The 25896-nt window shown below is 43.1% G+C and overlaps 1 protein-coding gene across 2 annotated transcripts in view; it reads right to left on the bottom strand.

The window, feature by feature from the left end:
• lpin1b (lipin 1b) overlaps positions 1-21232 on the bottom strand; it is a 35210-nt gene extending 13978 nt beyond the window's left edge. Inside the window, exons 1-4 of one of the 2 annotated variants that reach the window (XM_042094667.1) lie at positions 20895-21232; positions 6219-6419; positions 5240-5335; positions 2839-3101 (exon numbers count right to left, since the gene is read on the bottom strand). In XM_042094667.1, the coding sequence (XP_041950601.1) occupies positions 2839-3101; positions 5240-5335; positions 6219-6419; positions 20895-20990 (656 nt within the window). In that variant the 5' untranslated portion in view covers positions 20991-21232. Of the gene's footprint in view, positions 1-2838; positions 3102-5239; positions 5336-6218; positions 6420-11765; positions 12258-20894 lie in introns of those variants that run through there. The other variant, XM_042094668.1, reaches the window with a different exon arrangement.
• Between the last annotated feature and the right edge of the window lie 4664 nt (positions 21233-25896).

Below are 25896 nucleotides of genomic sequence, written 5' to 3'. Positions count from 1 at the left end.
GGGCCAGGGTAAGGGTGCAGTGATACACTCATGAATAGAGTGTTTTGGTATTTAAAAAAGAACAAAAACGCTCCAGCAAAAACACTATGGCAGAAATAAAACAAGTCTGAATGACAACAGTCAGCGATCATACGTGATTTTAAGCCCATAACATTTTTTGTCACATTCAACAACCACCTATTCACAATCTGCTAGCTGCCCATTCCGTGAGTACACTGTAAAAAGACTCAGTCTCTGTAGGCAGCCAAGACTCCGAAAACTGGAAACAGACACAATGTGGGGGCAGCCTGTCCCCCAAACAAAAACGAAACCTTGTGTGGGCTTTCTCCGGGAACATTCAAGGGAGGGGTCTGGTTTCATTTGGTCCTTGGTTACATTATAATGTACGTTATTTTGTTTTGGACCAAAAGCATCTGTTAATAATTTTATGAACATAAACATAAGCACAATAAATAGTATCATGAATGTCCATTCAGCCTCAGCACTGGGCGTGGGACTAATAGATAGATGCTCTATGAGAAAGAAGGAAACGGAGGACTCATTCTAGGAATGACGGAAACTTGTATATCCTGGAGTCTGGACCAAGACACTGCACAGTGACCGCAAAGGCCTGTGGGTCAGAGAGAGTTGAGAGTAGAAATGGGGAAGTGGAGAAACGTTGGTCAGCATTCTACTTCCTGTTACTGAACGCCTTATGCTGTAAAGATTACAAAGAACCACAGTTTTTCTTTTTCCTATTGTCTCTCTCTCTCTCTCTCTCTCTCTCTCTCTCTCTCTCTCTCTCTCTCTCTTTTCTCTTGTATTTGTTTTTGCCTCCTCTATCTCAATCTATTAGGAAAAGTATGTGCATTAAAGTATGGGTTTTCTATTAACATTGCATTTATGCAAAATAATGTTGAAGACAGAACAATTTTTTTGGCCTGTCGAATTACTTTTGTACCCACACATGCACACACATACACACTAGTACACCCACATACGCACACATGCGCGCACACACACGTACACACAACCACAAGCGCACGCACACACACTAGTACACCCGCATACGCACACATGAGCGCGCACACACATAGACACAACCACAAGCGCACGCACACACACTAGTACACCCGCATGCATGCATGTACATTCACACACACACACACACACACACACACACACACACACACACACACACACACACACACACACACATACACACACACACACACACACACAAATATTCTGGCAGAGGAAGCGAGACATAGCTGGGTGTTTTGTGGGAACGTGGTCTGTAAACAGCCCTCATCACGTGCAGCTGGCTCAAAGACCTTGGCAGACCTCTGCAGGGTTTTGGTACTGAAAAGAGCCGGAGTAGTTCTCAATTATCGCTGACACACAGCAAAACTACGCTCTCACTAACCTGCCCGACGACTGCACAGTCCCCACTCTAGAATACAACAAAACAGCTCCCCTTCAAAACAAAAACATCACAACTCTCATATCAGGTGTGTTTCTTTGGTGGGTTTCTGAATGTCTCACCAAGGCAAACTCCACCTCATCACTCTTAACTACTGCCTGGAAAGTTACAAGAACCCCTCTACCACCCTCATCAATGTCTCCCTCTCTTCCCACCTCCTCTCTTCTCCTCTATCCTCCTCTCTTCTCTATTCTCTGTCTCTTCCCACCTCCTCTCTTCTCCTCTATTCTCCCTCTCTTCCCACCTCCTCTCTTCTCCTCTATCCTCCTCTCTTCCCACCTCCTCTCTTCTCCTCTATCCTCCTCTCTCCTCTATTCTCCCTTTCTTCCCACCTCCTCTTTTGTCCTCTCTTCTCCTCTCTTCTCCCTTTACCTTCCTCTCTCATCACTGCTGTTTGTTTGTTTGTTTGTTTGTTTGTTTGTTGGTGTGTTTTATATCAATGCACCCACCAGACTGGGATGACTTGCTTTATTATAGCCTGCTATGCCTCAGTCCATTAAATGGGTCAGCACAGCTATGCCACCCACTTCAGGCACTCAGTTCAGGGCGGTTTGTGTGTCACTGTGTGAAAGGGCTGGACAGGGCCTAGAAAGGGGACGGCTCTTCACCCTACACCAAAACACCCATGCTGTTGTTTACAGTACTCTCCCGAGTAGCCAGTGCAAGCTATCGGGACACATTCCAAGAACTCCAATCCAAACAAAACTGAAAATAACTAGGACAAATATGGGTACGCATACCTTAAGGTTAGGATTAGGTTCAAGACTGTGTGTGGGGGAGTGTGGGTGTGGGTATTTATGTTTGTTTGTTTGTGTGTGTGTGTGTGTTTGTTTGTGTGTGTGTGTGTGTGTGTGTGTGTGTGTTTGTCTCTGTGGGGAGGGGGAAATGACACAAAGATGTAGTGTGTGTATCACACACACACACACACACACACACACACACACACACACACACACATATGAAAATGTACACCCACCCACCCACACATATGCTCTCTGGCCTACACACCCACATGTCTCCACACACAAACACACACACACGCACACATATACTGTACACACACGCACACGCACACACACACACACATAATACACACACGCGCGCACACACACACACACACACACACACACATAATACACACACGCGCACACACACACACACACACACACACACACACATAATACACACATGCGCACACACACACACATATAATACACACACACACACACACACACACACACACACACACATAATACACACACACACACACACACAATACACACGCGCACACACACACATAATACACACACACATAATACACACACGCGCACACACACACACACACACACATAATACACACACACACACACACCCACCTGCCATTGCCCTGCTCCTCTCCTTCGTTGGAGCTCATGTCGATGGTGAACATGTCCTCGTCCTCCGAGTACTCAGCGCTGCCCTCTCTCTTCACGCTGTCCACCTTCGACTTCCTCCTCCTCTTCCTCCTCTTCTTCATGCTCCCCGGCCCGCTCTCTCCTCCTCCGCAGCCCATGGAGGACATCTGCAGCGCGCCTCCCCCCATCAGTGACCCTCCGTCAGAGAGGATGGGCGAGGTGGCCAGGTACGCGGGAACCACTTCCTGTCAGTCGGTAAACAAAACTTCAAATGTTAAAACACACATGGGGAAGAGTAGGCAAAGTAACACAGTAAGGGAGCACTGCCATGGTTCATATTTGCTTATTAATAATATACACAGATAGTTTCCTCTGTAGCCGCTTAATGTTTCTCAATATACATTTTCCAATGACTTCCCGTTTAACACTGCACACCTTCCACATACTGGAACGCTAATATGTTTACAGCTCTGGAAATGTAACTAAAGAGACTTGTCAAACCTGTTACTATAATGCAGACCTAGAACGCAATAATATGCAAATAGTGGGTATTTATCAATTGTGTGTGTTTGAATGTGCATGTACCTATGCATGTGTATGTATGTGTCTGTGTGTGTGTTTGTGAGAATGTCACAACTGGGCCTGAGTAAGCACACACACTGAAGGCCAAACTCTCAGCCTGTATGCTTTAGCTGGAAGTGGAGCAGAGTTAATCTCACACACAAAGCTCTCCCTGTGGCCCTTCAACTGGATGGGGACCAAACCGCTGATCCCCCCGATGCCACCGGCCCCGACGAGCTCTCCCTGACCCATCTACTCTCCTCTCTTCTCCTCTTTTCAGCCTGCCACTGTGTTCCCTTCTTCCCTTTCTGTCTCTCACTTCTTTTCCATCTGTCCTTCTTTCTCTCTCTCTCTCTCTCTCTCTCTCTCTTTCTTTCCCTTTCTTTCTCAGCTGTTCGAGGAAATCAAGCCTGAAACCAATCTGCTCTGGCCCAGCTGAGACATGGCATGATCTGTGTGGTTGCCATCTTGGGCCAATCTGCAAGTGAACCAGTCATCAACCACACAGTCAACACCAATAGTGTGAGTACTTAACCTGGTGCAGGCAGCTACAGCTGCTTTGCCCCAATTCTTCCCCTGTACTCTACGACTCAATGTGCTTATATTGTCTTTATTTAGCTCAGTCAGTGCCACAGTCTTATACATATTAGTAACAGCAGTAGTGTTTTAAAGCAGAACTAGATTGTCAGGATAAACGCTTTTAGCAACTAATTTCTATTACAGTAATAGATCTTTCTATGACTGTCCAAAGTTGAGCTTTTGCAGCAGTGCTGTGAAAAAAGAGGAGGCGTTCGTCGTTTGTTTCTCTTTTGAGATGATGAAGGTAAGCATCAAAATTTCAAACACTTTCCCATCCCAGGATCCCCTCTTCCTGGAAGAGGCCACATTCTGTGAGGGTTGTGAACAGAAGGAGGTAAAGAGCAGAGAACAGCTCACGTTTTGAGACAGCCACCGAGGAGGAGCACATCTGAGCATGCTTGAGCTAAGTAGCTCGTTAAAATCCAATCACCGTGCTCAGTTATCATCGAGAGGCCCACATAAATGCACCCAGAGTCAGGGTAACAAAGTTAACGACTGAGCCTCTCCCATTGCTTTCATCCATCCCCCAACCCTGCCCACACCAATGCGGGTCAATGTCTTTAGCACAGGGCCTGAGTACACTGTGTGTGGGTCTTTCTGATGCTAGGCTCTTTCCATGCTACTCAAGCCAGGCCTTTAGGCTAACACCAGTTAGCCTGATTTGGTGGAGCCAGACGAGGGGGAGATGGATGGTGAAGGGGCTGTGACACACTTCCAGGGAGAAAGGCTCCAGAGGGGCCTGGTGGCTTCCCTCAGTGTGGCTGAGAATCTGACACCCTTAGCAGGCCCATAAATCACCTGCACGGCCGGCTGCAGATCCAGGCCTCCATCCCACCCAGTGGGCTAGCTCAGATGTGGGCGCTCATATATCTCCGGATGTGTTAGACTACTGCAGGGTTATATGCCAACCCCACCCTCTCTCTCTCTCTCTCTCTCTCTCTCTCTCTCTCTCTCTCTCTCTCTCTCTCTTTCTCGCACTCTCTCAGTTAATACTAAAACAATCAACACCATCACCAGAGGATGAGAGTGCAAAAGTTGGAAGTAGTAGTCAAAGTGTAGTCAAAGGAGAAAGTGGTAGAAGGAGGTAGAGGACGGAAGAGAGGGGAGTTTCACTTGTTCCTTCTAATGTTAGGAAAACAATCCAACTACTAAACAGAATGTAGGCTTCAGAACTAAATCCTGTGAGAACCTGTATTCTGAATGGCCTCTGCCCTCCCGTATGGTCGTTTCACTGAGCGCTGACCTGATTGTTCTCCGTCTCCTTCACAAAGAAGGCCTCTCCGTTCTCCCCCAGCTTCATGTGCAGGCTCACGGGCTCCCCGTTGATCTCGATGTCCACCTGTGGTTAAGCAAAGGGCAGTGCACAAGTCTCAGACCAGTGAACCATTTCTTGGTCTAGCCTTCAAACTGTCTTCTCAAAATGAAATACACAATGATTTGGAATCTAGTAGGAAGTTTTAAGATTTAAGAAGTTGTGGTGGTAGTCTTTTTATGTGGACAAGCAGCCACATTTGGTTAAAAAAATCTCCTTTTTTAAAAAAGACATTCATTGACTATAATGTATGAGATGAGTTGCAAAAGAGTTAAGACCACTTCCCATTACAACAGAGTAAAGAAAACACAAACACAACTACCACAGACAGTTTTCCAAGAAGTACAACAGATGTTGGCGGTAGGATCAGTCAGATCATTTCCCCTTCCTAAGCAACATGAACAGCTCCCTCTCCACATCACAAGACAACAGTTTCATTCCAGTTCCCACACTGACACATGGCTCCAGGAGAAACACATTATCCAGGGACAAGTGCCAGCTCTGTCATATGTATTCACCCATCACTGGTTTCATTTTAAATAACGCTCAGAGAAGAGCATTTCATTCTAAATAACGCTCAGAGAAGAGCATTTCATTCTAAATAATAACGCTCAGCAGAGAGCATTGACCTGAGCACCTGTGCTCCCTGATGAAGGGGACTGTCCATTAAACAAGTACTTTTTGTTAAGGATAATCTCTCAAAGACCTCTGAAGTTTCTCAAAAAAGACTCAAGGCTGCCATCTTTTGGGTCCTTTTTTTAGGCGAACTTCAGCGGCCTATTAAGGCGGTGCCCAACCCCCTCCCCTAACCCCCCCCCCCCCACACACACACACACACACACACACACACACACACACACACACACACACACACACACACAAACACACACCACTCACTCACATAACTCACCACTTTCTCTCGGGAGCGCAGGACTCCCATCTTGCCGAAGCGGACGTGGAAGGGTGAGCAGTGCAGTGAGCCATCGGGCCGGCGCACCACGATGACATCGATGCAGCCAGACAGTGTGGCCGGGTTCAGCCCGCGGTACAGCTCCTTCACCTGCACCAACACCTGGCCCGCCAGCTGACCCACGTAGTTCATGGTCTGAGACTGCAGTCGGTGGGAAAGTGGACAGAGACAGACAGGAGTCAGTGCAGATCTGCAGACCACAGACAGCTCTCACAGACTAGCTCTCACAGTTATCTGATCTACTGAGGCATGAACACCATCAATACCATATCATCACTTCTTTTCTTGATCTTTTCTAAGATCACCTACTGATTTAATATGACAATAACCACATAAATTAAATAAAATGTAAATACTACACTAGTATTACTGTCATTATTTGTACTGTATGTTATTTTTTAAGTAACCGTGGGTATAGTATCTAGGCTACATCAAATGCATGTGTTTCAAAGAACAACATACAAGCCTGGGGAAAAATCAGGTCTTAAGATTAGATAAATCTGGTCTATCATCAGAACTCTGGCAGTAAAAGGGGTGTTTTATTCTCAGTGGAATTTGGGACAAGGATGAAGATTATCTTCTGTGCCAGGCATGAGACCCATAACTGGGTCAGTGGAGATCAATTGGCCAGTCACTAATGATGACATATTTGGCACCGAGAGAACACGTGTTGAACTCAGTGAATTAGGAGAGTCATAAATGCATTTTTCAAAGACAAACACTTACTGTTCACAGTTGGGTATAACCGTAATAACGTGAGTACTTTCTCTTTGTAGGATGAATAGGAAACAAATTTGGGCCTGGTGCTTCCTGTTTCATTTTGAATGTTTAATGGAATGCACACACTTGTTTATATTGTGTGAATGCACCAGCAATCATGCCATGATTTGTTTATGTTTGGAGAAATGGGTAAAGGCCTGCATTAGGCTGACTACTCAGTGTTCAAAGGACTGGAAACACAATGGCCACTGCACATTCATGACCACTAACCCCAACAATCACACCAACACACTAACATTAACACTAACATGGAAGAACATGGAAGAACATGGAACTAACATGGAAGAACATATGAGTGTACATGTGGAACTGGTTGTTAAAAAAAGTTAAAAATAGCTGGCATTGCTTAGACTGGCCATGTACAATTGAAGAGGAAGACTGTGAATGTCATAATAAGAATAGAAAGCCCCCTCTTAAAGATGCAGTCAGTGATTTCACAGGAAGTGAGGTTTGTTTATGTTTTATTAGCAGACAGTTACATTATATGTTAACCAAGAACCAACTTTTCGTTTTGTTTGGGGACATGCTGCCCCCACTTTTCGGAGCCTGGGCTGCCTACAGTGTACTCATGGAATGGGCAGTTAACAGATTGTGAAGAGTTGCTAAATATGGCAAGAAATGTTATAGGCTTGAAATCATGTACAGTATGATCACTGACTGCACCTTTAAAATAAAAAGCCCACCGTGACCTTTGACCTGTAACATAAGCTCTCTCTTCGGGTGCAATTGTGTCGACTACCTCGTTTCCCAGAACCCCCTTTTTTGCTAGAGCCCTTCGACCCAACACGGATCCTCCCAGAATGCCAGGCAGTTAATTCCTCTTCCATTGCTGCTAAAGGCTGTTGCTGGTGTGCCAAGGTTAGTGTTAACCAGAGTTAGTGTTAAAATAGATGTTGTAAAGACCTCTTGGGTGTTATCACAATATCCTAAGCTCATATTGAATGTCCAACAACATCGAAGAAACATGGTTCACATGTCAGCAGAGATTCTCGAAATATCTGTCATGTAACTGTAGCGGAAGGAGAGAACAAGGACAAACAAGACTTTTACTACGCTTTTCAATATTTAATAAATCATTAACTAACACTGTACAAAGATGCTCCCATTGTACTTCATAAAATACACTGTAATTGATACAGTGTAATAAATCATTAATTAATACTGTACAAACAAGACATTTACTATGCTTTTCAATACTAAATAAATCATTAACTAATACTGTACAAACAAGACTTTTACTACGCTTTTCAATACTCAATAACTCACTGACAAATACTGTACAAAGATGTTCCCACTGTGCTTATATACACTGTAAAATACACTGCCATTGAAACAATGTATGAAAAACACTGCTTGTGTCAGAGACAAGCAGGGCTCCAAGAGGAACTCTGTTGGGTTGACCATGAGAAACCTCTTCGGAGGCCGAGTGTGTCTGTGTGTCAGTGAGCTTCCACACCAGACACTGACTCCATCAGGACAAAGAGGTTGCCTCAACTTAACACCGGCTCCTGTGTCACTTTCTGTTTATCTAACACTCTGTACATCTAAGTGTCCTACAAACTGGGACAAAATGTCACAGACCACAAGAGGTGTAGAGTTGTTTTGAAAGTAACATGGTTAAACACCTTTCTTCTTCTTAAGGCCTGGATAGACCCCTCAGAATAATGCAGGACTTGAGACATCAAGCTTAACAAATGCATTAAGCATATGTATAAAAACACATATTAAAACTCAAAATCCCAGAATCCTAACCACACCATACCACCATTAACATGGCTAAAAAACAAACACAAGATGGAAGAATTCATTATTCTCCACACTGATGACCCAAAAAGCCCAAGTGATGCGAGCCAGAGATGGGCACTGGGAGGGGGGGGGGGGGTCCTTGACAATGATATTCAGATCATGACAGATTTGCCAGTTGCCCAGTCCACCCTGAAACCCCCACAGCAGGCATACAAGAGTCAGAGCGGGAGAGAGAGAGAGAGAGAGAGAGAGAGAGAGAGAGAGAGAGAGACAGAGAGAGGGTGAAAGCAGTTGCCCTGGGTCAAAGGCCTCAACAGGGGGAAACCAGCGTTACGGATAAGCCCTTAGAGGGAGAACATCCGCAAATCAACGGAACAAACTGGTGTTCTTAAATCGTTTCCTTAGATCAAGTTCCTTTGGATTATACATAACCTTCCCCTTCAAAACCCGGTCCTACTATGAAGATGCATCAACCCAAAGACATCTATTCTTAGAAGTTGCATTGAAAGAAGCTTGGCAGGTTTAAAAATAGATCAAAGCAGAGAAGTCTGTCTAATTTTCTAAGCAGGGTGCTTATTTTTCTGCCATCTGAATGTATGATACCCTATGGGCTTTGGGCAGAAGATAATGCTGAGCACATCTCCCTAAGCACGTTTCAACCTGCCCTTTGCTATATTCATCTGCAAACCTCAAGAGAATTATCTTACTCTACATCAGACTGGCAGATAAATAATAAAAAACGATGTCTTATGTGTTATTCATATTAAAGGTGCAGTAAGTTGTTTTTGTTGTACATAAAATGCATATAGACTTCAACATGCGGGACAATAAAAATACATTATTTAGCAATCTGCAAAAGCATACAGATGATCGACAAGGCTAGAATCAAATATTCAAACAAAACGTAGACCTCTGTCATCATTACAATGATAAACACTGATGACTGCACAATACATCAGACACATTCACAGAACACTGACATGTAGCAGCATTATACAATGCAGTAATGGGATAAGTGTCTGTCATTGTCAGATAGCTACACTCAATGAAATGACCAAATAAACATCGGTAGGCCTATGTTTTTGATACCATGGTCACTTATGGAGCTTAGGTCAACAACATTCCAGTAAGGGCCACAGCTCTGGTGTGTTGTCCAAAAGTGACCTTCCCCAATAGAGCTTCAGTGCTGGGTAGTGGTGCTGGGACACACTGCCACAACGCCAGCACTCAGCCCGTCACAAAGGAGAGTTAACTTGCTACCTAATAGCTTACACACAATAAAAGAAAACACACACAGGCAGGAGAGAAGGGAGGTGGTGGAGTTTCTCTGGAAATACTGAAGGCAGGCCACCACACAAAAAGGTGATTCACCCAAAAAACAGGGAGCAACATATCAGCTCATGGGGTGGTTCTATTAACATTGAAGCTTCTGTGCTCTAGGCTACTGTGGTGAGCAAATTTGACTAAATGTAAAAATATGAACATGTGAAAAAAGCTGATACCTGTGAGCCTGAGGTATAGGCTAACCTATCAGCTGTATCATAACAAACTCAACCTGCTCATCTAAACAAATAGCCTACATTTTGGGACCCATCAGTAAACATCAGCTCTCTCTCTCTCTCTCTCTCTCTCTCTCCCATATATGAATGATGCAGACTTGTGTCACATCAACACTGATGACTGCACAATACATCAGACACATTCACAGAACACTGACATGTAGCAGCATTATACAATGCAGTAATGGGATAAGTGTCTGTCATTGTCAGATAGCTACACTCAATGAAATTACCAAATAAACATTGGTAGGCCTATGTTTTTGATACCATGGTCACTTATGGAGCTTAGGTCAACAACATTCCAGTAAGGGCCACAGCTCTGGTGTGTTGTCCAAAAGTGACCTTCCCCAATAGAGCTTCAGTGCTGGGTGGTGGTGCTGGGACACACTGCCACAACGCCAGCACTCAGCCCGTCACAAAGGAGAGTTAACTTGCTACCTAATAGCTTACACACAATAAAAGAAAACACACACAGGCAGGAGAGAAGGGAGGTGGTGGAGTTTCTCTGGAAATACTGAAGGCAGGCCACCACACAAAAATGTGATTCACCCAAAAAACAGAGAGCAACATATCAGCTCATGGGGTGGTTCTATTAACATTGAAACTTCTGTGCTGTAGGCTACTGTGGTGAGCAAATTTGACTAAATGTAAAAATATGAACATGTGAAAAAAGCTGATACCTGTGAGCCTGAGGTATAGGCTAACCTATCAGCTGTATCATAACAAACTCAACCTGCTCATCTAAACAAATAGCCTACATTTTGGGACCCATCAGTAAACATCAGCTCTCTCTCTCTCTCTCCCATATATGAATGATGCAGACTTGTGTTGAGTTGCTTGTAAGAGGACACTGCAGTCTGGTAGAGGTAGGCTACTCTACCATGACTGCAGTGATCAGCACTTGTAATTGTAAAGAAAACATCCTTCAGTCCAGTAACCCAGCATTCATATATCTGTAGTGATCTGCTTGGTCATCAATATATCATCAAGGCCTGGCTTTTCCACCAGGCTTAAACCATAGAAACTGGGTCAAATACCAAACAGGTTAAGGAAAGGATATAGCCTATATGTTTGTTTGTTTTCTACTTATTTTCCATTACCTAAAGTTCATTACACTTTAGATATCACGCTGGGGACATTATACGACAGATGCCTCCAGCATATATTAATGCTGACTATCTGTTTGACACTGAACTGAACAGCTGCAGCAGTCCCAAAACGAACCCCATATCAGGAGGAAGAAGGTTTAAATGGTGAAATTCAGTGTGAGGAGCAGATACTTGGCATGCAGAAAAGTAAACGAATGTAAATTTCCCACAGTAGGCTATGCAGTAACTTCACCCACAGTTTACATGGCTAAAGCAGCCGGCATCAACACAAAAATACTGCTGAAATTCTATACCTTTTCAGTACCACGCAGACGTCCTCACATCAACACGGGAATGCGCCGGGCTTCTCTTTTGCGGCTAGTGATGGTCGCGCACAGGAGCATTATAGTGTCATTTTCCCGTTAGAACGAAGAGGCTGGTGTTGAATACGTCTGTATCACCACTTTCCGTTACTTAAGATGACACAGCTACTGTTTTATTCCTCTCTCTTTCGCTCGTTCTCTCTGACTCTCTCTCGGACCTCCGAGTCTCTCCCCAGCCAGAGCAGCAGATGACATCACATGCAGATGAGGCTGCGCACTGGTCCAATCAGATCGTTGTAATCAAATGATACTCATAGCCACCACACAGAGAGACTTTGTGACTTGGTCATAATTATAATAAGACTATGTCAATAGGATTAGAAATTTCATTTTCAAATAAAGCCTTTGTTCTTTTACGGTCTAGAGTTCAATTTCTTATCAAGAAAATCGTTTTGGCGATAGGGGGTGACTGTAACATTTACATCTGTCGGCTTCGGAAGCTTGAGGAGGTTTGTAACCTGATCCCAGCCGGCAAAGACTGTCTGGGGCCTCGGCACGGTGAGTGAGGAAGGCGGTGAGGTGATCACATTGACCAATGGCTGCGCCGCGTTGCCTGACGTTCGATGTCTGCAGTTGTGGTTTCTGTTGCACGTTGGGTTTTTTTTTCTGTGACTGAGCAAACCAGCGTGGCAGCGTCTGAGACGCAAACCGCAGGTTTAAAAAGACACAAGTCTGAAAGAGGAAACGGGAAATGTTGCAAGAAGGAAGTTGGGCCCCATCCATTCAGTAAATTATTTGATTTAACTAGGGTAGGCTATTTTACTTTTTTCCCATATAACGTCTATTATGCATTTTAATCAAAATGTTAACTTAGAGCAAACATTGTAAATCACATAACATTGTAATAGAATTCAACTTAATCTTATTTCACTAAATCCAAACAAACTAAAGTCCTGTATCTTCAAAGGGACCATTTAGCATTTTTGCTAAAGGAAAAGTAGCCTTTCCACCAGTTCAAAAGCTGGTTATTTCTCCCATAATCCCTCTATCCTTCTATACACTAGTATGTCCTAAAATACTATAATACTTCTACAGTATGTCCGGAAATACTACAGTATTCCTATAAGATTTCTATAACATTTTGTCCCAAAATACTACAACATTCCTATTGCTACAATTCCTGGCAGCTGTTTCTGCAAATGAAATGTATAGTCTACGAAACCTCACAGTCTCGTATTCATGTTAAAATCTTCACTGATCACTGAGCTGTATTGCTTGCACATACAAGCACACACACACACACACACACACACACACACACACACAAACACACACAATTGCACAGGCACACATGCAAATGGCAGTAAGCTATGAAGACATGGCCTGGAATGACACACGAGAGAAGTCAAACGCACTGCCCTACATTGGCCTGTAGAGCTGCTCGATGCCTGAACATGTGTGTCTAGAAGTTTTGTGTGTTTGGGCATGCAACCAATCTGCATGAGGGGATAACAACAGACTCTTTGCAAGCAATGAAGTAGCTATACATACTGTAACTAGGTTATATTTAGCATCTTTATTTTGCCATAGAGAAATTGAAGGAAGTTTGTCATGTAGAAAATCCTCCACTTAATAAAAATGGCATTGCTTTATTTTCTAACATATCTCTATTGAAAAGGGGCCACCATTCTTAATTTATATTGTATACATAATGTTTAAATTTCCAGTTCAAAATAACTATAAAATGAAACTCTGTTCTTTTTTAAGTGTTTGATGCACAGTAAATAAGTAATTCCTTTCAAGTGGATCTTGCAGGCTATATTTTAGGAAATTCACTCACGTGTGTTTCAAACGAAAACATCTCATATGTCTGCTCTTTCACTTAAGAGCACACACTTCACTTTCCCTCACCTCTGGCCTCGAGCTCCGCTACAGTCAAACTCACATGCTGCCTCGAGACGAGAGAGGAACCATATGCTGCAAGAGAATCTGGCCGTATGTGTCCCAGTGGGCTTTGTGTTGGATATGATACACACCACATCGTTAGGCTTCCATGAATATTCAGTGTGGTTATAAGGTCTGTGTTAGGAATGGAAAGGACGATTGCTAGACACTCGTTTCAGCCAGGAGAAGATATCTCATTAGGATGCCCATCGCTTGCTAGACACTCGTTTCAGTCAGGAGAAGATATCTCATGAGGATGCCCATCGCTTGCTAGACACTCGTTTCAGTCAGGAGAAGATATCTCATGAGGATGCCCATCGCTTGCTAGACACTCGTTTCAGTCAGGAGAAGATATCTCATTAGGATTCCCATTGATTGCTAGACACTCGTTTCAGCCAGGAGAAGAGATCTCATTAGGATGCCCATTGATTGCTAGACACTTGTTTCAGCCAGGAGAAGAGATCTCATGAGGATGCCCATTGATTGCTAGACACTCGTTTCAGCCAGGAGAAGAGATCTCATGAGGATGCCCATTGATTGCTAGACACTTGTTTCAGCCAGGAGAAGAGATCTCATGAGGATGCCCATCACTTATCTGCATCAATGAATTCTCTCATTCTTTTAATGGATGGCCTTAGGGACCGTTCGTTATTTATAAACGGGGTCACCGGAGGAAAATAGGGGAGGGTCATGTCTTTTTATTCTTTGTTGAGGGGAGGGTCACCTAACTTTTTTTTGTCTAGGAGGGGGGGGTCACCCATCTTTTGTATTAATGAAAACAGCAAAAAATCAAAGTGGCTTGTTTGATTGTTGATTTCTGTCGCCATATAACGTTCTCTTTCGTTCCTTAGCTCTGTCAACATTGAACAATGAAAATAAGGGAGATTTTACGGGTTTCTCACGCAAAATACGGAAAATGTCAACATCCGTCCCCATTAACGTTGGAAGGGTTGGAGCAACAAAGTAGCCTACTTTATTCAAGCCTAACAGCCTATATCCATTTGGTCAACTTTATCCAGCCCTAAAAAAGCTAAATTTAACTTTGGTTTACTTGTAGTTTACCGTGTAGCCTAGCCTAACTTTAAACAGTGTGCATGCTTATAAAGCCATTCAAGTCATTTGAGAAGGAAGGAGTGTAGCAAGCTCCCAAATTGACGCTCGTCTGAGAAATTGAGTTTTGGATAATGTTCAGCTTCGGCAACTTTACAATGACTGAGGAAGCCTAGAGATGAGTCCATAGCAACAAGTTCATGTGTTGAATTTGTTATTACCCAGTGTGCTTTGTTGAATGGTCTCAATGTTTTATTGTTTTATTTCATGTGAATACTTCCTAGAGGAGTAACTTATTTCAAGTAGGCTAATGCAGTTGCAGGAAGTGTGCATTTAGTTTCCATGCTTATTGTGTTTCCACAACAATGTTAGTGAGTAAATCTACTGAAATGGCCACCATCTTGGTGAAGTGTGATGTGTAAGATCAGAAAGCAGAGGGTGAGTTTAGAACGACAGCTTAAGTTGATGTGTTTTCATAGCGCTCTGTATCGTGGGTGGAAGGTATCAACAATTGGCTGGGGAGGGTCATGTCTTTTTTGAAAAGGCTGCTGGAGGGTCGTCGATAATTTTCTTGCAGGCAGGGGAGGGTCATGCAACTTTTGATTGAAGCACTCAAAATCCCTCCGGTGACCCCGATTATAAATAATGAACGGTCCCTTACTGGATAGGTTTGTCAACGATTTAATGGTTTTGTCACAGGCTCAAAGCTTTTTTGGCTAATTACATCTAAACCAGTTTTGAACAATAGTACCAAAACAGTAGGCCTACCTCAGGAAAAACGTTGCCATGTATAAACGTTACAACAAATATATTGCATATGGCATTGTTTTTGTTCAGAAGGTTTTCGACTAAGTCTTAGGGGTTATTTTCTATCATCTGTTTTCAAAGACAAAGTGCTGAGTCAGAGGAATTTAGTGCCCATGTCCTCCTGAACAGAGAGACAAATGAGAGGGCAAGTATGGCTCTTAAAAACGCAGGAATGCTTTCATTTCAGCAGCTTATTTCCGTAGAGAGCACTACGCATTTCAGCTGAGATGAGTATGAACGAGGGAATGGCAGTAGCCTATTTCCCTTTCTGTTATTTGAGAATGTGCTCTTGCCATTTCCAGTAGTAACCTAATGTAGGCCTACAGTTTACCTTGTCTTTGTGTATTTCAAAATAAAATCTTATCAAGGGAAATTTATCAGGGAATTCTGTGTGCAAAACTTGTTTGTTCATCAATTTTCCTGAGTTTTGTTTGATAATATTAAGTTTGGGTTAGAATTTGGTTTGAGTTTAGTTTATTCATTCTCTCATCACATAAACACCCACCCCTTTTCATTGGAACAGTGTGACTAACATCAAGGGTAAAGTATGATTAAGCTTTCAAACTCATCGCACGAGCATGCGGCCAGTCATTATATCATCAGCTGTTCAGCAGAGCTTTACAGCCTCTGGTGCAAATAGTAGCAGTCTAGACCTGTTCTTTACAAGCATGCGCTGCAGAGTTGTCACAGCATAAGGGACACTAGCACGTGGAGCGGGACACGCTGTTCTCTGAATGACAGGCAGTTCAGCGCTTTCTATTAAGGGGACTGGCCCCATCAGTCAGGGCCGAGGTCCATAACCGCATGTGTGTAGCCCGTGCGCATGTATGTGTGTGTGTGTGTGTAGATGCGTGTGTATAGCCTGCGTGTGTGTGTAGCCTGTGTATGTGTAAGTGTGTGTGTGTGTGTGTAGCCTGTGTGTGTGTGTGTGTGTGTATGAGAGTGGGGGTGGGGTGATTAGCAGTGCCTAACCAACACATGCCCATTGAGTTTTCGGTGTGTATACTGAGTAAGTGCTGGAGGCAGGCGATCCCTCTCCTCCTACAGTCAGTGTGATCTAACATTACAGTCAACGAGCTTCATATGCCCCATGCAGCGGGGATGGCCACAGCCTATGAGGTGACCTGATGCTTCACCAGGGCAAGGTTATGTAAACGTGTTGTTACTTTGGAATAACTGCAGTCTGTGAGCTAAGGGGGTAACACTTTATTTGACAGTATCGACATAAGAGTGACATGACATTGTCATGAACACATGACACATGAACCCTAACCCGAATCCTAACCTCTAACCCTAACCCTAACTCTAAGCCTAAAGTCCCATTCACACCAAGAACGATAATGATAACTATAAATAAATATTGTTCTCGTTAATATGAATGGCGACGTTCACACATAAACTATAACGATAACGACATGAAGAACGATATCGTTGGGGATCACTTTCAGAGCGACTTTCAGAACGATAATAGCTAATAGCCAATCAGAACCCATCAAATTTTAACCGTCACATTCATTAACACCAGGAGAGATTTTGTTTATCGTTGTTCAGTGTGAACGCTTTTTTGGTTATGGTTATAGTTATCGTTATCGTTCTTGGTGTGAATAGGCCTTAACCCTAATCCTAACCCTAACTTGTTATGACCAAAACCGAATGTCACTTAATAACAGAAGCATTATGTCATAAATGTTTATGACTTGTTTATGACACGTTCATGACAGTGTCATGTCACTCTTACAGTATGTTGATACTGTCAAGTAAAGTCTAACCGAAAAGGGCACCTGACATTTCCAGTGGAGAGGTGTCTGCACTTTTTTTTAAGACCTTTTTAGCTCAGTAGCTTTTCCTTTCTGTAATGTTACTAGCGCAGTGAGAAATGTGGTAGTGCATCAAGAATAAAAAAGAAGACACAAATATTCTGATATTTATGCACCATTTATGTCTATACCAGATCGCAGGTGTATAGCTATTTATGCCATGGACACTGTTATTCATCAGCATGTTTTTAAGTGTTAATTAGATTCATGTCACTAAGCTCTAACTGCTTCATGGTCACTGGTTTCATTCTAGAACATTAGGCTGAGACTCGGGCTGTCTGAAGAAGTGGCTGTCGTCATGGATGTGTCATGTATTGACCAATCAGAGCTTGACGGCCAAGTGATGTGACAAACTGGCCATCAATAACTCCTCCCCAAAACATGACTCATATATTGCACATAAAAGGGGAATAATCGTTGTTCACTAAGAGTAACCTGCTGCTTCATCTGTGAGACCGTTAATGTAGTTCTGCTTTTCACTGTGAAAACACGTACACTAAGCTGCACCTTGCATTCATTACTGTTTGATTGGCTCATTCTCTGGCCTGAGTGTCAGGAGGTACAAGAGGATTTGTGTGTCAAAACCACATTACACACATTATGTCATCACACATCATTCTAATGACTCATTTTTGTTGTTCCCAAACTGTGTGTTGAATGAAAAATCTGCTTAGATTTAGTGGAAGGGTGAAGTGCCAGGATTATGGACCTTGAGTTTGGGTCAGTGTGGGGAGAAAGCCAGGGTCAGCTAAGGGTCAGTTGACAGTTAAGATCTAAGGGTCATTTCCAGCTGTTTTAGTATTGTTTCAGTTTAGCATTTGTTTGGTGACTACTCTTTAAAGGTACACTATGCAAGATTTTCACCTTTACGAAGCCAAGTTGATGGTAAACGAACTTGTAATAGGCGAATCGTTCACCTAGCATATATACAGCATAGACGTAGCGAGTCCCTACAGAGAATACTGGCCATGCAACTTTCAAGAACGGCGGCCCACCAAATCTCGCGCGAAACATTACCTTGTCAGTAGATATAGCTCTTTGGAGATTGTTTTTGCATGTTGTTAAAGGAATTATCCGGAGTAAAATGCACTTTAGATCAATTTACGGATGATTGGGAGTACACACGTTGAGTTGACATAAAAATCATGTAATTCGGATGTGTTTTGAGAAAGTTCGATTTTACCGTTTTTAGTCAAAACTCGTTAGCGTGGAAGTGAGAAGGGCATATTATTTTGCCGCTACAAAACGCTATTTTTATACCTCTTGTACAGTTCCAAACAACATTACACTTACGTGGTAGTGAGTAGGGCGAAATAATATGCCCTTCTCACTTCCACGCTAACGAGTTTTGACTAAAAACGGTAAAATCGAACTTTCTCAAAACACATCCGAATGACATGATTTTGATGTCAACTCAACGTATGTACTCCCAATCATCCGTAAATTGATCTAAAGTGCATTTTACTCAGGATAATTCCTTTAATCCTTCACCTCCACAATAAAAAGCTTTTGCATTGTGTACGCGAGAAGTTTGATATTTACAATAGCAGAGTAACACATAAATACATCGCGACTCTAGAGGGAGCTCTACAGTCGCCAAAAATACCTAAACCTGCATAGTGTTGCTTTAAAAAAAGACCAGTTAAAAGAAGGGTTGCCCAGTTTTCAACTATAGCCAAGTGACATATTGTAGTAATGTTCAGCTTATGATAGTGAGGTGTGTGTTTTAAGCTTTCTGTCTCCTAAAGGAAGTGCATGGCTTGAGGTTTGCTGTCAGCATCGTTGGATAATTTCCAGAAGGCCTCTCTGCTGACCTTAAGTTGACCTTGACAAACATCTCTGTCCCCATGCCAAGGACACCCTGAGACGTGTTATGGTCGTAAATCATCGGCAGTGGCTCATGGTTACATGGGTGGCATCCAGAGGCTTGGTTCAGGAGGGTATTATCCTTTCTGAGGAGGCAGCAGGAGGAGAACCAGGAGGTATCTCCAGCACCCCTCAGCCTCGCGACCCGTGAGCCACCAACAGGATCACCCAGCACCCTCACCCCATCAACACACCCCTCTCTACCCACATCACCCCACTGCTATCACCTTACTCGCTCTCTCTCTCTGTCTCACTCTCTTCTGATACTAACTCCACACATGCTCTGTACCCCCTATCCCTTCTTCTCTATCATTTGGGCTTGCCCCCCCCTCTCTCTCCTCCGTTCCACACATCCCCTCTCTCTCCTCTGTTCCACACATCCCCTCTCTCTCTCTTCCGTTCCACACATCCCCTCTCTCTCTCTCTCTTTCTCTCCTCTCTCTCGTTCTCCACATGCCACTCACATGCTCTCTACCCCTGGGGCCTATCCTGTGTTCTCTAGCACATATGGTCTTGCCCTCTCTCTCTCTCTCTCTCTCTCTCTCTCTCTCTCTCTCTCTCTCTCTCTCTCTCTCTCTCCTCTCTCTCTCTCCTCTCTCTCTCTCTCTCTCTCTCCACTCATATGGCCTATCCCGTATTCTATCCTATTCCAGCACATTCAGTCTTGCCCTCTCTCTCTCTTTCCTTCGTTCCACCCCCCCCCCACTCTCTCTCTCTCTCTCTCTCTCTCTCTCGCTCTCACTCTCTCTCTCTCGCTCTCACTCCCTGCACAGGATCACCTTACGGGGGATTACTTGGTGACTGGCAGAACACCAGCTGCTGTCCCCGGTGTGCCAGTGTGCTGCCCTTTCACACAGTGCCACCCGGGCTGCACGCATGCACGATTCCCTGCAGGTGTGACTGACGATGCCTGCGCCGGTGCCAGCCATGAAGAGACGCATGACTACCAGGGCAAACATGATCCGGCGGGGTGGAATGGATGAGGTGCTGTAATGGACCTGGTCTACTGATATGAAACTCTTATACAAGAAGAATGACATAGCAGATATAAATACTGCTTGGATGTCACACTCCATGATGCACAGACAAAAACAAAAAAAAATTTCAGGGTTCTTATTGACCTTGTGATGCCTTTTTTTCCATTACTGATATAACCAGTTTACAGTAAGAGGAAACATACTTCAATACATATTAATTTACGTTTCCAATGTAAAATAAAAATGTTTTGAATTGTCATTTATAGAATGGAGTGTTGGAATATAGGATTTGATCTCATTCTTCTTCTAAGTATTTCATTTCCCTGTAGAGGGTAACCAGATGCTACTTAGGACTCTCTGCTTCATCTTCATTCATCATGCTAATTATTTTCCCTTCAGTTCTGACCTTTAGGGCCGCTGCCAAACAAACTGTAACTATAGAAACCGATTTGAAACATGCTTTTGCACTGTATCCATGCACTACAAATACAACATTTAATTTTTTATGTGTTTGAGATGCAGGGGCACACTTTACATGCTGAGAAACTTGGTTTGGGTTGTCATGCTTTTTAGAGTTCCACACCGCATATGGGATCATCATTAGCCTGAGGCACAGGCCTGGGGATGGGGGGGGGGACAGTGACACACAGGAACATTACCCAGGACCAGGTGGAGTCCATGACATCTTCCATGAACTGGACCTCATCTTGGATTTCTTGGATTTCTTCTGTGTGCTCCATAGATGAATCCATCATGAGACCATTAGAACCTGGAACTCAAGATTCCCTGGCTACCGGTTGTCACAGTCCCCGGGAGTGTGGCATCGCACCACACTGGGTCCGCAGTGAAAGTACATGAAGATCAGTAATAAGTAAACTGGTAAATCCCTCTGTGAAGGCCTTCCGCTAAAGTCCTATAGTGAAAGACTTTATCCTCTTAAGGGTCTTCAAATGGGGATCTGCCTTTCCCAGAGTAGAAGGTGTCTGGCTGTTGGTGTGTTTGCTCACTGGCTGTTTGGTGCAGGAGTGGAGTGTGGTGCTCTTCATGAATATGCGTGCTAAGGGGAGGAGTTGAGGGTTGGTGACAGTGATAAGTGTGTGTGTGCGTGTGTGTGTGTGTCTAAACGTCTTGCTAAAATTACTTTAGACCCTCTGTAAGTAATTGGAGAGGTTCTGACGTTTGACTATGCTGACTCCTCAAGCGTCCTTTTGAACTTACAGCTCAGAGAATACATACGCACACACACACTCAGACACACACACACACACCACGCATACACACACACACTCTATCATACAAACATGAGCCATAACTTCAGGTGATAACAAGGTCACGCACACACTCACACACACACTTCTCATGCCCATTCCTCAGGTGCTTTCATGCTGTTGACAGACATAACTGTTGAATTTCCCCTGGGGATCAATAAAGTATCTATCTATCTATCTATCTGTTGTTAGATAAATTATTTTTACATCGGTTTAAAGCACACGGTTTAAACCGATTTAACTCGGTTTAATGTATGTAAAATTAACATTTTATCAGTGGCCAGGAAATGCAGTAAAAGAACATGCAACTTTAGACTGCTGCTGTTGTAATATTAGGCTATATCAATTTAATGAATGTGTGTGTGTGTGTGTGTGTTGGCAGTGATTATGCATATGTGTTAACAGCAGTTACAGATCACGTGTTGAGGTGTCAGGTGGATGTCAGTCTCCGGGTGAAAGACTTTATTATCATCGCAGTACTATTTTAAAGTGTACTTCACTTCAGCTTGTGACAAAGCCTTATTTTATTCTTTTGCTTCAATGAAGATTTTTTGTAATTTATGAAATTTATTTTTGCTTTAATCTTTGCTCTATTTTTTCTATTCTTTTTTTTTCAGCAGATGAAAATATGTAGTATATATGTATAATGATTAATAATTCTGACTAATTGAGTCATGCTATCATTAATTTGGTGTCTGTTGAAGAGATGAATAGACTTGATGAATAGACTTGAGAAGCCCCTGAGAAGGTATGAGAAACCGTGCTATAAGAAGCTGTGCAGGCGGCTAATTGGACCCAAGGAGAGGGTGTAAATGGCAAAGAGAAGGGGCCCTAATACTGAGCCTTAGGGTATCCCTGTGGTGAGGTAGTGAGATGGTGATATCTGTCCTGGCCAAGATACATTGAACATTGAATATCTTGTGAGGTAGGATTCAAACCTCACGCACTGGTTTGAGAATATGGAAAGAATGATGCAGTGGTTAAGCATATTGAATGCGTCGGATGAGTCAAGTAAGATAAGACATGTAATGGGCAAGAAAAAAGAAGTCAGTGAATGTCCCTGAGCTGAGCAGGAGAAATATCACTTTGTTGTAATTAGTCTACTAGGGGTTTTCCATGACCATGATAGATTCTTACAATACTGTACACAAACAGAAATCACTTTGATTACTTTGTAGATGCACTATGCAGTTATGCAGGATGGACCATAGTCCAGATTTGTTGTCATCTGGGATAATGTTTGGGAAATGTCCATTTTTAAATCGGACTGAGAAATTCTTTTTGGCTTGGTGTTGGAAAGTGTCATCAGCTTCTTCTGCAGTGGGAAAGGTATGAGAAGACTTTGAGACTAGATTAGTCTAGGCTTGGCTATGACACAAAATATGATACTTGGGTGACATTATTTGTGATGTGTATGAAGTGGAGAGCGAGAGCCACAGATGGGCTCCGTAGAGAGCGATGTGACAGCTCCCCCTGGTGTTGGCATGGTGTAAATGCTCTGTCTTTCAGAGATTCACACCAGAGATGCGTGACAAACCCTGCTAAAAAGATAACGACTTGCAAGCTTGTAGCTGAGTGGGCAAATCTCTGACAAGTGGGAGCCGCCGGCAAGAAATGCACAAATCCACATCAACAAATGTTCAAAATAAAGATTCAGAATACTTTCCCCCACTAAAGCCTGCAAGTTTTCATATCACTATTTACGCACCAGGAGAACAATGACAAATTTGAAACTAAAAGTGTGTTGGCAACTCACCGTAAAACATGTGTAGCTTTGAAAATGTGTGAAAAAAGGGTGAAAAGCAAAAAATAAAAGAGTGCTGCAGAGATTTCAAGTGCAGTGCAGAGGGGCCTATTGGTGACGTTTAATTAATTTACATGTTTATTCTATCAGTGAATCAGTGAGCTATCAGTGAAACAGACACTACAAGCTGAAGTATGTGTTATTGTTGTTGTTTTAGAAAGTTAAAGTTGAAGTAGACAGATATTAACCTGACCCTCGCCAGATGAATTTCATTCCGCTTAGCTCTGGCTAGCTCCACTCACATCCATCTGGGATCGGTTCCATTGAGAGTGATTTCTGCAACCGACTTTATGGTTCAGCCAATCAGGACGCAGGGCGGGAGTTTCATAGATGTGACGTAGTGGAGAAGCGACCGTGAGACTGTTATCAGCGTCACGGGTAGGCTTCGATGTGAGTGGTTGAAGAAGCACGTCAATAGATGACGGACAAGTGGCTTATTCAATCATATGCAAGCATTTTTTGATTAGGCCCAGCCTTCTGAAACACCATTCCAATGGATCGGTTCCAGGTGGATGAGTGGAGCTAGGCGGAGCGAAATTCATCTGGCGAGGGTCAGGTTAGACAGATATAGCTATAAAATCAAATTTCAGAAGTCCCGGCCTTCATGCATAGAAATACAGTGCAAGCGGAAAGTTTTCAGATCCTTTCAAGTTTTCCACATTTTGTTATGTTTCAGACTCATCTTAAAATGGATTCAATTATTTTTTCCCCTCATCAATCTACACACAATACTCCAACAACATTATATTGCTACTCAATGCATGACTGATGTCAGTATAATTTCTTAACTGGATTAGATGTACTGTCACACCCCTGTCCATTGGTAAGATACAATGCACTGATGGAGCAGAATTCTTGTTGTTTTAAAAGGTTTTCCATGGGTTACAACCATAAGGACTGTTCATGTACCTTGTCAATTCAGAATACCTTAAAGAAAAAAACACAATGAACTGACAGAACAGAATTTCTTCCCAAATAATAAACATGCTTTTCTTTTAAAAAAATAAAATGATGAGGACTGTTTACTGCTTGTGCAGCAGGTTTGATGTAGGAATGGGTTAGTTGCAATTGTGACATCACCACTAGATGGCGGCATAAAGCTTCAGTTGTGCTGGGGTTGCAACAAATACTATTTACTCTCTTCCTCTCTCTCTCTCTCTCTCCCTCATGCCTTGTGACATTCTCCTTACTGTGGTGATGCATACATTCATGGGCGCGCACACACACACACACACACACACACACACACACACACACACACACACACACACCACATACACACACACAGGCTGCAGAGGCATGGCACTGATATGCCATCTGTGTTTATGGAGAGGGAAACCTCTTAGTGACCTGCAGAACATGCTTCACCAATGAAAAACTCCAGCATAGGATCAACTGGTATTAGCACACACATGCTTACACACACGCACACATAAACACACACACACTCACACACACGCACGCACACACACACACACACACACACACTCAGATTCATTCAGACTTCTGCTCACTCATTCTCACACAAACACACACACACACACACACACAGAGAGGTAGAGAGAGAAAGAGATCAAATGGAATTGAAACCATTCAGTGGTATGACTGCTACCCATTACAAAGGTCCATTCATAAAACTAGGCTGGCATTTTTTCCACTTTGCTATTTTTTTTAATGAAAGCAACCTGAAAGAACCTGACTAAATTCAGCTTGGGATCAAGTCGTCTTTACAGGTTTCATAAGAGTTCACAGGCCACAGGGAAAGGCTTCTGAAATGCACACACACACACACACACACACACACACACACACACACACACATGCTGAAACTCATATATAGACATACAGGCACAAACTCTCTGAAAACACATACAAAACACACACACACACACACACACACTGAAACACACACAAGCTCACACACAGAATCATACTAACATCCCATCCCTATCCAACCCTAACCCATACAGTACAGTAACTTCACTGTAATTGTAGCGGTTGTGTACACGCAGAGGAAATAAGCAAGCAACACCGTGGCTTGCCTTCAGATGGTTTACTGTGAAGATTTAAAGTGAGAGGGACATATCAAAATCAGGATTCTTCACAATCTTCAACAGATGCTTCTCGTACACTGAGAGCATAGATCACTTAACTAAATAAGCACATGAAGATGAAATTTACATTACATCTGAAATACATATGAAGACCATCCACAAATAATATCAATTATTCAACTTAATACAAATGAAAGTAAAAATAAAATTACATCTGTTATACATTCAAAGCGTCTGATCGTATAGTGGAATTTAAGTCTAAGAGTTCTAAGCAGTGTTCTAATTACCATAGGGCCCGGTAGTGCCCAGCCCCCTTAGTTCTGGCCAGGGCAATACTAGTTCTGCTCGAAATCACTGTCAGAGGGGGCCCACTCATTCATTGTCAAGTTGCCAACCCGTAACTATGATAATCTACATTTTCCCTGTTGGTTGCAATGTGTATCCCCCCCCCCCACCCCCCCAGACTGTAGGGGCACTGGTGCGCATAATATCCCCGTCCTGTCTGATCTCACCCTCCTCTGAATCGAGTTGTTAT

This window comes from Alosa sapidissima, chromosome 6 (genome assembly GCF_018492685.1).
Source record: "Alosa sapidissima isolate fAloSap1 chromosome 6, fAloSap1.pri, whole genome shotgun sequence".
Lineage (NCBI taxonomy): Eukaryota > Metazoa > Chordata > Actinopteri > Clupeiformes > Clupeidae > Alosa > Alosa sapidissima.
Note: the sequence above shows the minus strand (reverse complement) of the source record. Positions and strands in the feature narration are given on the sequence as shown.